At 35.6% G+C, this 11,026-nt stretch overlaps 1 protein-coding gene across 1 annotated transcript; it reads right to left on the bottom strand.

The window, feature by feature from the left end:
* Nucleotides 1–4,405: 4,405 nt before the first annotated feature.
* On the bottom strand, nt 4,406–10,056 carry LOC143612527 (3-hydroxy-3-methylglutaryl coenzyme A reductase 1-like). The gene is made up of 4 exons (XM_077086490.1): nt 9,004–10,056; nt 7,862–8,043; nt 6,541–6,887; nt 4,406–4,740 (listed from the first exon to the last, which is right to left on the bottom strand). Exons 1-4 carry the CDS (start codon nt 9,981–9,983, stop codon nt 4,501–4,503), a joined length of 1,749 nt encoding a protein of 582 aa, XP_076942605.1. The 5' UTR covers nt 9,984–10,056; the 3' UTR covers nt 4,406–4,500.
* Between the last annotated feature and the right edge of the window lie 970 nt (nt 10,057–11,026).

Consider the following 11,026-nt stretch of genomic DNA (forward strand, 5'->3'; position numbering starts at 1 on the left):
CCCGTGTTGACCCGACCGATTCCGTGTTAACAAGTTGTATCGGATCTATCGTACACCTTGGATCGATCGATCGATGAAGAATACAAAACCTACCCACCCTGTTATTATTATCGTACACCCAGTTGTATCGGAGCATTATTGGGAAAATGTCATAAAAACCAATGTACTTTCTGTTTTTGTTCATAAAAGTCCCTCAATATTTTTTTTCACGTTAAAATCCCTCTACATGTTATTTTTGAATGAAATTGTGATTTTTTTAAAAACTAATTACATTGATGGCTCTTGTGGTTTAATCATATGACAACTTTAGTCCCAAAAATCAAAACATTACAAATTTAAACACGTTATTTGCATGAACATAACATTCTTGTTCCTAAAATAGATGGATTAACTTTTCTAGTTACATAAATATGTATCAAAATACCCTTATCATAATACAAACAAACTATATTTAATCTATAGCTCCATGTAATATGTATAAAAACTGGGCCAGCATATTGTAAACCCACCGCGGGCCCCAGCTTGTTCATTCTACCGTCTCTCTGCAAATCAGGCAACACCTCCGGCGATTACAAGTCCTGGCGACCCAACACTACCACATAAGACACCCACTCCTCCTACCAGGCCCGGATCCGAGAACGATTAAAAATTTTGGTGTCGAAGGCAAAAAAAAATTTTGGGCCTTAATAAAAAAGGGGTATCTTGTTGGGTTTACAATTTAATTTTTTTAAAAAGCCTTAATTTTTTGGGCCTTATGATTTGGTTGTGTAAAAAAAAGTTTTATATAAAAATATAGTCAAAATGCCTCAAGTGAGGTCAGAACCCACAACGTTTTGGTTGCAAGTCATACCCCTTTACCACTAAACCAAGCTAGTGGTTGTGATATTAAGTTTAAACATTATATGTACATATTGTTTTTTATTAAAATATATATATAATTATTTTTTTAAATAAAATCCGGGCCTATCGAGGGGTCCGTCGACCACCCGGCCCTCCCTTATAGCCGGGTCTGCCTCCTACCGCACCAGATATGGGATTCTTGGTCGAAACGAAGACCATTATCTCAAACATCACCGGTGGTTACTTAAATCACCATCGCTAGATCTGCATCGATTGGTGATTACTGAGACCATTACCAATGTCGGAAACCCACCTGAGAGCACCTTAAACCCTTTAACAAGTCAGTGGGCATGATCGGGGCTGGCGACAACATATCTTGACTTGAATACCGGTTTTGTTGGGTGGGGCCTGTTGGTGGTTATTTTCCTCCGGTCTTGCTTGAAATCAATCGATGAACAAGATGGGTCGTAATGCGTTTTAACTCATTATTGTAGTTGTATTTCAATAAGATTTTATATAACTGTTTGATATAAGTGGCCATATCTTAGTTTGTTTTATTTCATTAATAATATAAAGGTTGTTTTGCTACATATTTATTTAACTAGAATAGTTAGGGAATTAATTAGAATAATTAACATATTTCAGGGATCAACAATGTTATGTATAACGGGTTCAAACTTGTAATATTTTTAATTTATGGACTAAAGTTGTCATATGATTAAACCACAAGAGCCATCAATGTAATTAGTTTTTAAAAAATTCACAATTCTGTTCAAAATTAACATGTACAGGGATTTTAACGTGAAAAAAAAATGTTGAGGGACTTTTGTGAGCAAAAACAGAAAGTGCATTGGTTTTTTATGGTATTTTCCCGAGTATTATTTATTGGAAATGGAATGAGAATGAATTTTGGAGCCTCCTTTTATTATTATTATTATACGGGTGCCCGCGTGATGCAGCGGGAACACAAACCGTTGTTAATGGTTTTGTTTCGGTTTACGTGATCAAAAACTGCTACTAATTGGTTATTTAAAAACTATCAAAACCAGATCGCAAACACCGCTACGTAAATTCTAATTTTTAACTTAAAAAAACTAAGGCGATATCATACTCAAATTAAAAAGAATAAAATTCTCGTTTTTATAAAAAAAATATTAGCTTATGAAAAAATTATGACCGTTTAAAAGTCGTGGGTGAAAGTTGGGTTAAATGTGAACTTAAAAATTGAGGGGAAAATATTGGGGTTAAGGTTGTAACTAATACTTATGTTTACAAATTTTAATTAAAGTTGAGGGGAAAATATTGTAACTATGTTTAAAGAATTGAAGTTTACTATTTTGCCCATCTTAAGTTGTATTATTTGTTAATTAAGTTGTAAATTAATTAAAATCTAAGTGTCTTAATTTGACCATGAGTTACGTATTATATATAGTATGGATATAGATATAGATACAGATATATAGATTATATACTAGTTAGGGACCCGAACCAGTCCGACCCATGTAAGAGCATTTGTGTCATTGTGTGCTATACGACCCGAAATTTTGTATTAGTATTATTTGTTAGTTGTAATATTTTAATTTTAATGTAATATTAGTTTACGAATTTAGAAAGAAAACAACATGAAAGGAAAAGGAAAAAATTAATGAACCAGCTCGTTCACATGAATCACAACATGCTCAGGTGGCTTCAACATAGCTTTATCTAATGATCAGTCGGCGCTAGGTGGAGTGATATTAGATGATGAATCCAGTGTTGGACTTCAACGACTACACACAGATAAGTGATATCTAGCAAAAGAACAAGCCATCATTGTTGCTGAGTACATTCATGCACTCCACAACATCTGAAAAGGCGTTGTATATTTCTAGGCTTTCAAAGTTTTGGTTTATATATTCATAATGATACCATCATTGGGATATAGCTACTCCGTCCATTTTGTCAAGATAAGCAAGAGTATTCTGAGAAATAGATAATCAACATTAAGGTAGTGTCTAATATATAGTTTGAAAATCAGGAACTCATTACTGTTGTTAGGCTTTTGTAAGTATCATTCTCGGTTCGATTAAGTTTATCAACTTATTTTCTTCATTGGTAATTTTTTTGTCGTCAATACACTGACACAGTAAATATATGATCTGTTTACTGTACCTTTTAACATTATTTATCTTTAATTAAACTTGGATGAAACATGGTACAAAAATGGTACTTTGTACCCGTTTCATCCCCAAAATTTATTATTAGAAACAATTTCTGAAAATAAATATCAAGATATATAATTTAGGAATTTTATATTCTATAGCATTTACATTAGATAATATCAACTAAGTGAATCCGTAATGCATTAGAGAACGAACACTCAACAATCTCTCATTCACGTCACAAGTATTATTGCTCGCTCTCTTTCTCGCCACGTCCGTGAGCCCCTCTCTTTTAGCTTCGAAGTTCCAACTAATCATTTGTTTACACCGCGAACACATCATTGTGCTCCGAGTGAAACCTAACATTCTAAAGATACAAGGAAAGTTTTGCAAGTAACTTGGATTGTTAGTTGGGGCAAACAGTCATTTACTAATTACCAACCAATCCAAAATGAGTGCAACAATTTCTTTTCACAAGAATGACATTATATAAGGTGATTATCAGCTAACTTAGGAATATCTTCACACAATTAAATTTAAGTAACAACAAAAAATCAATTGACATGCATAGTCAATGACACAATAATCTAAACACCCATATAATATACTCATAATTTTACTTCATAGTCCACAATAGGACTCGAGCCCTCGAGCTCTAATGAAATATGGATACCATTTAACACGCCAAGATACTATTAGGCTGAATGTTCTTTGACAGTTATTTAATGATTAAAATTGAAGGTTTATCTCATTTAGGTGCTTTGATGAGCAATGTCAACAAAATTATAGCCGCTTTAAGTAAATTTGCATCTAAAAGGGCAAAAAACAGAGGTCGTTTCGTTGACAAGGACAACATTAAATGAGTGGAAGTGATTGATGGGACGTGGCAAGCGACAACGCAATAAAATTGAAAACTCTAGTCTATTTTGAAAAACAAAAGGTCGGGATTAAGGATTGAGTATGACGTTGCATTAGGCAAGCCTATAACCGCACTAGACTAGGGGTCTGATAACAGAGGGAAATGGGAAGCGCAAAATAAAGTCAAAAGCTTAGAGCCAAGATAAAACGTGTAGAGTGGGCAAAAGGAAGCATCAAAGAGATAACTTTATTAGACCAAGGATCCGAATCACGCACTATTGTGTACATTGCGCTACCTGGACTAAGACGGGTATAAACTTAGTTTAGAAGGGTCAGGACTAAGCATACAAACGTTCATGGAATTAACCATTCAACTCTTAGGGGTTGTTTGTTTACATCTTAATGGAGTCATTCAGATCTGATTCATTCAAATCTGACTCATCTAACTCATTCAGATCTGAATGAACCAAACAGCCCCTCAAGCAATATAAACAAGTTTATTTAAAACTATTTATTTTATATTATATTTAATAACAAATCCCAAACACCTGAAGATAAAAAACTAATAGCCAAAAAATGAAATTCCATTAAAAAAATAACCCAACTTATAAATAACTGGAATTTAATACATACATTGACTGATACACACAATAATAAGCTTTCAAACTGTTGATGCAATATCCCTGCTTGATCTGTTGTATTTCATGTGGCTCTTAACCAGCTGACCGGCTGCTATCGCAGACATCAACGACAGCTCACCGGCTAGCACTGAACCAGCTACCACTGTTGCCAACAACCTAGCGTTTGACCCTGGTGACTCTCGGTTTGAACCCTTGGCTCCAAGTAGGTTCAGGCATGCTGACTGTGAGGCTAGTTGTGTACCGCCTCCAACTGTACCAACCTAAAACATATAGGAAACCAAACACGGTTAATAATGTTTAAACCGAGGGTGTTTATGAACCACTAAAAAGGTAAAAATACTAAAAAGTTTCCTCCGTTTTCTCATTCTATTAGTAAAAAAATGTCAAGCCGTTTTGACCTGTTTCAATTATTTTCTTTTTTTAGCTTAACCCATTATATGCATTTTAATAAAATCCATTTAACCCAATGGGTCACATTTGCCACCCCTACTCATTTAGCAGTAAATCTAATGTCAGTTACTTAAAGAATGAAATATGTGACAAGCCCTAAACGTAAAGATGATTTCAGTAATTTCTACAGTTTAAGGACGATTCTGCAAATTGAGATAGATTCAAAGTACGAAAACTGTAATTTACTATATTTTTAAATTTTAGAATATAAAGTCATCTATAGGGGTGTTCACGAGCCGAGCTGAGCTCGAACCAGAGCTGGCTCGGGCTTGGCTCGAATTTTGATCCAGTTGGCTCGGCTCGAGCTCGAATTCGAAATCGAGCTGAAAACCTGAGCTAGAGTTCAGCTCGGTTTTAAAACGAGCCAGCTCGGCTCGATTCGAATTGGCTCGAAATACAAAAAAATAATCCAAATTTTAAACTTAATAGCTTAACTTAACATATAATATTTATTTTAATAAACCATATGCAAAAAAAGTTCAGCCAAATAGATAGATGTCCAAATCAAGTCCATATATAATAGATAAATATATACATATATATACATTATTAATTATATATATATAGATATATATATATATAACCACCGAGCCACGAGCCGACCATGGCTCGGGCTCGGCTCGTTTCGAAACCGAGCCGATTCGAACCGAGCAGTTTTTGTTCGAGCTTTTTTCGAGCCGAGCTTTTTTCGAGCAAACCACGAGCCGCGAGCTTTTTGAACAGCCCTAGTCATCTATATGTATTATACTCATGAACCATCTTTATTATTTTGAAAACTTTAATACAAACTAAGTTTTTAAAATAATTAAAAAAATATGTTCAAACTGCCAAAAACTAGGGGTGCAAACGAGCCGAGCTGCTCGCGAGCTACTCGAGATCGGCTCGTAAAAAAGCTCGAACGAGCCGAGCTTAACCGAGCCTGAGCCCGAGCTCAAGCCTAAAGGTAAGCTCGTTTAATAAACGAGCCCGAGCTTCACTTATCAAGCTCGAGCCGGCTCGCGAGCCTAAACGAGCCTGCCATTTATATATTATTTTAAAATATATATTTAATAATTATTAATTAATATATATAATGTTATAAAAAATAAATAAAAATAACTAAATAATAATTTATACAGAAAATTATAATAGAAAAAAATATAAAAAAAATTTATATTATTTAAAAAATAACTAATGAGTGGTAAACGAGCCGAGCTCGAGCTTTGGAAATAGAGCTCGAAACGAGCCGAGCTCGAGCTCTGTGTAAGTTAAACGAGCCGAGTACAAGCCTGGCTCGGCTCGTTTGCACCCCTACTGGCAAAACCAATAAAACCAGACGTTTATTTGTGTTATTCTTCAAAATCGTAGTTAGCATTTCGACCAAACCAAAACAACCGTGAAGTGACACCCCTACACTTTTAACCCTTTTGATAACTTTTTTTCTTGGTGTTATTACTTTGAAAATAGTTTCAGGACAACCAACATCAAACTGCTTATTCAAATAAGCAGTTTTGATAAGTCATCCCAAGCGCCCCCTATCACATAACTCAATTTCAAAAACCGACAAACGACCCTAATCCCCTAAACAAAAAAACAAAAAAAACCTATTAAGATAGAATAAGCATGAATACCTCGATTGAAGGCATTGTGACGGATACGTGCAAATCTTTTCCATTATTAACAGCTTCCATCATGGTTATGCAATGAGAGCTCTCAATGTTTTGGGCGGGATCTTGACCCGTGGCAATAAAGACAGCAGAGACGATGTTGGCTGCATGGGCGTTAAAGCCGCCAAAAGCACCAGCGATTGCCGAACCCGTAAGGTTTTTAAGCATGTTAAGTTCCACAAGTGCAGGCACTGTGGTCTTAAGCACCTTTTTTACAACATCTTCGGTTATGACCGCCTCACAAACAACAGACTTTCCTCGCCCTTCGATCCAGTTAACGGCTGCTGGTTTTTTATCTGAGCAAAAGTTTCCTGTTTGACCAAAAAACATGAGTCAGTTTGCCAGCTAATAACAATAATTGAAACCAAAAGAAATGGTCCCAAATGAACCTAACTGGACAGATCATTTTTTTGTCAAAAACATGTGGGTGGGCTTGACCCACAAACAAGTTTGGTAGAATATATCTATATATATCTACACACACACAAATATAAATATATGTATATATATATCCTTTAAAATTTTGTAATATAATATTTACCCTTCCATAACACTAGAAGTATCATATTTACCCATTTCATAGTACATAAAATAAGCATATTAATTAATCAAAGATGACATTATATGTTGATACATTTTATAAGTAACTGATTTTATTTTATTTACAATAAAATGGGAAAATATGTTGTTTCTAATGTTTTAAATATAAACTACCAAAACAATATTATTACAACAATGGTTTGAATTCTTAATAAAGTTGTTTTGAGATGTGTGTATGCACAAGTAAAACAATTTAGACGGCTTTCGACCCGATTCTGTTTTAATTTAATTTCTTGATTTTACAACCCATTAGGAATAAAAACATAACCCACATCAACAGTTTTTAATACATATGAGTGTCTGAATATTTGTCTAAAAATAAGTAAATTTTGATTATTCAAATGATCTTTAATCAGCTATGTCAGTAAATAAAATGCTATTTACTAGAATTTTCATGATTTTATTCTTGTCTTGATCATTTAAAAAGCCAGATATTGGACTGAAGGTAATGAATGATGTATGCAAAGAGATAATATTATGGTATAAAAATGAGAAAAGACATGTAGATTGCATATTTACGGATATCTTCATATCCCATTTTCTTTTATCAATGAACTTTTTATGTTCGATAACCTTTTTATAAATCATCTATTTTGTCACTTCATTATGCATCAAAGAATTATGCTTCCCACCCATCAAATCCTACTTTCTAAAAAATAGGTTGTAAAGAGAAACCAAGGCTTACCAGATATACCAATCACGTCCATGTCCGGGAAATCATTTTGAAGAAAATCCAACACATTTTGGACACCCTTTGAAACCATATTCATCCCCATTGCATCACCCGTGCTGCAAGTAAATCTAATATATAGATTTTTCCCAGCAATTGAGCATTGAATATTTTGGAGCCGTGCGAATCTGCTTGATCTGTCGTTTATAACAAAATGTAACATCAATCAGAAACCGCCAAATACAAATATCTGACCTATCAACATCATATACACATATATGTTTTGTGTGTGTGACACGCACATGCTAGCTATAAATGACTCACTACTATCACACCATCACCTCTTATATTTCTATCATCATATCCAACTAACATATCCAATTATAAAGATCATACATGGATTAATTAGTTCTCACATATTGTCACCTCAACATATGACAAGAATACTTATAGATGCATCCACATTTCAAAATGATATCTAAATGAGAATTTGACCATTTAACCCTCAAAGGCATACCCCTGAGACATATATTTTGAGCTTTTCCTAACACTAAATTTACCATAATTAAAAGGCTTTTTAACCATCTTATGCAGTTAAATACAAACTTAAAAACTTACAAAATTCAATACAGATTTGTTTGTTTAACATAAAAACGATTCAATAAGCAAATCTTACCAGTAACCAAGTTTCTCAAGTGTTGTGTTCACTTGATGGTTTAGAGTAACAATTTTTTCCTTGCTAGTAACTTAAAACTTCAAGTTAACTACGAAAATACAATCACTAAATAGTATAAAAATGTAACCGCCCAGGTAAACAGTGTCAACATATTCTCCACTTTACCCTCGATGGGATGCCCATCGAGGAACTCACTATTTTGTTTTCACCCGACGAATTGCTCGCCCAAGCAAAACGCATCTTAAAAACGGCAAGTAAGGGGGTGTTTGGGTTAATAAGTTACAAAAGTGTAACTTATGAAACTTTTCCTCTCACAATATAAGCAATCCCAAACACCTTATTACTTTTTAAAAAGTTTATAAGTTATAAGTTGGTGAAAATAAGCAATCCCTAACACCCCCTAAGAGTAAGATTCATATATTTCATTATTACTTAGAAGTAACAAATTCTCACACTACAAGTAACCAAGAGTAAACCTTACTTATTGAAAACGACACTCAACGTATCGAAATTAACCGCGTCTTCCAGAAAGAACTTAAGCTGCGAAGCCCTCTCCGCCGTGGCAAACCTAACAACCGGCGCTCTCGTCATCCCATCCTTCAACAAAATCGCCGTAGCCCCACCCGACGCATAAATCGCCTTACACCCTCTATTCGCACTCGCAACCAAACACCCCTCCGTAGTTGCCATGGGCACCATATACTCACAACCATTCAACAACAACGGTCCAGCTATCCCTACAGGCAACTGCACATAACCTACAGGCATCTCACAACACTGTCCTAATATAGCTTCATAGTCGAAACCGTCTAAAGGCAACCCTACCAACGACCGCCCGGTCGTCCGCTCCAACGCGCGGCGTCGAACCGACGCCGCGCGGAAGCAGTCGCCGAGTTTCGACTCGAGCGAGTACGACGGGACAGATCCGCAGACGACGTCGTCCACGATCTGCTCGTCGTCCTCGGAAATGTAATTCGGATCTTTCGTATTAATAAAACCTTTCGGTTTCGGAATGTAATTCGGATCTTTCGTATTAATAAAAACTTTAGGCTTCGGATTCGGCTTCTCCACCACGGAGTCGTCGAAACTATCGTCCACGTCCTCATCGCACTCGTCGCCTCGTGACGTGGCGATGAACGACTGGACAAAATCAATACCGAAAAAGCCTAGCAAATAAATAAACGAGGCGATTAAAGAGACAATGGCTGCCAGCTCGGACAACGTGACCACGTGGAGTGGTGTAGACGAGCGGATCTTATCACGCCACCGGTGAAGAAGATAATACGCCACGGAGAAGAACAGCGTGAAGAAAATGCCGTTGGTTAGGTACAACGGTAACGGTAACGCATCGGAAGCTTTAGGAACCGGTGACGTTGACCGGTCGGACCGGTCAACGGATGATTTGGTGGTGGTGGAGGAGGATGACAGTGGGCGTGGAGGGAGTTTACGGCGGAGATCCATGGTGACGGTGGTGGTACTAAAGTGCGCCGGTGAGGGTGTTGAGAAGGTAAGGTGGGGGTTGGTGGTGTATATAGAAAAAAGGTGTGAGGGTTGATGCTAAAATGCGCTGGACAGTTGGGAGGTGTCACTATCATTAGGCTGCTAAGCTACACATGGTGTGCACCCACACACCTGCTAGTTTTTTTTTTTTAACGAATATTATTATTTTTTTTATTTGTGAACGGCTTGTAATTTGGGTCGGTGTGTACGGTTCGACTCGGTTATTAGAATCAATCATACGAATCAATCGGTTTTCAATTAATCAAATTAGTTTATTCTGTTAATTTTTGGTTCAGTTTAGTTAATAACCGAAATTAATTTAGGTTAAAATTTTGCTTAAAAGTAAATGAGACGAATACGTAAATTTATGAAATGAATATATAAATCAGATAAATTGAGATATACGTATATGAAATGGAGATATAGGTATAGGAAATGGTATGAAATATATGAAAATATGAATGGTTTGGTACGGTTAACCGAGGGTACAAAGTAGTTGATAATTGATTTTGGTTAAGTCGGTTATTGGTTAATTTCGGTTCGGTTTCGCTGGTTTTTGATTCGGTTCGCTTATTGCTAAACGAGCCTCTCTCTTATTCTAAAGCTTCAGTTCAGCTCGTGAGTCGTTTTGTAAGCTTTGGGATTAAAACATAATTAAATTAAAAAATACTTTAGGCTCAAGCTTGGCTAAGGAATTAAAAACAAAATTAAGGCTCGAGCTTGTTAAGAAATTAAAACATAAAAAAAATACACTAAGCTCATTTGGGGCTTGACGGCTTAGGCTTGGGTTAGAAAACTAAACTAGCTTTATTTGGGGTTTGACTCGTTTCAAGCTTTTTATAATATAAATAACTTTATGCGTAACGTTTTTTCAGTTCCTGGTGGGTTTCTCGGTTTTTATTATCATTCGGTTAACATGAACTGAATCAAACCAGATCAAAATAGTTAAATTAAAATTTGATTTGGTCTTAAAATGGAAAGTAAAAATGATAATAAGATGATGT

The sequence above is a fragment of the Bidens hawaiensis genome, unplaced genomic scaffold (assembly GCF_021521415.1).
Source record: "Bidens hawaiensis isolate Kalapana, Puna unplaced genomic scaffold, B.hawaiensis_p1.1 tig00034725_1, whole genome shotgun sequence".
Lineage (NCBI taxonomy): Eukaryota > Viridiplantae > Streptophyta > Magnoliopsida > Asterales > Asteraceae > Bidens > Bidens hawaiensis.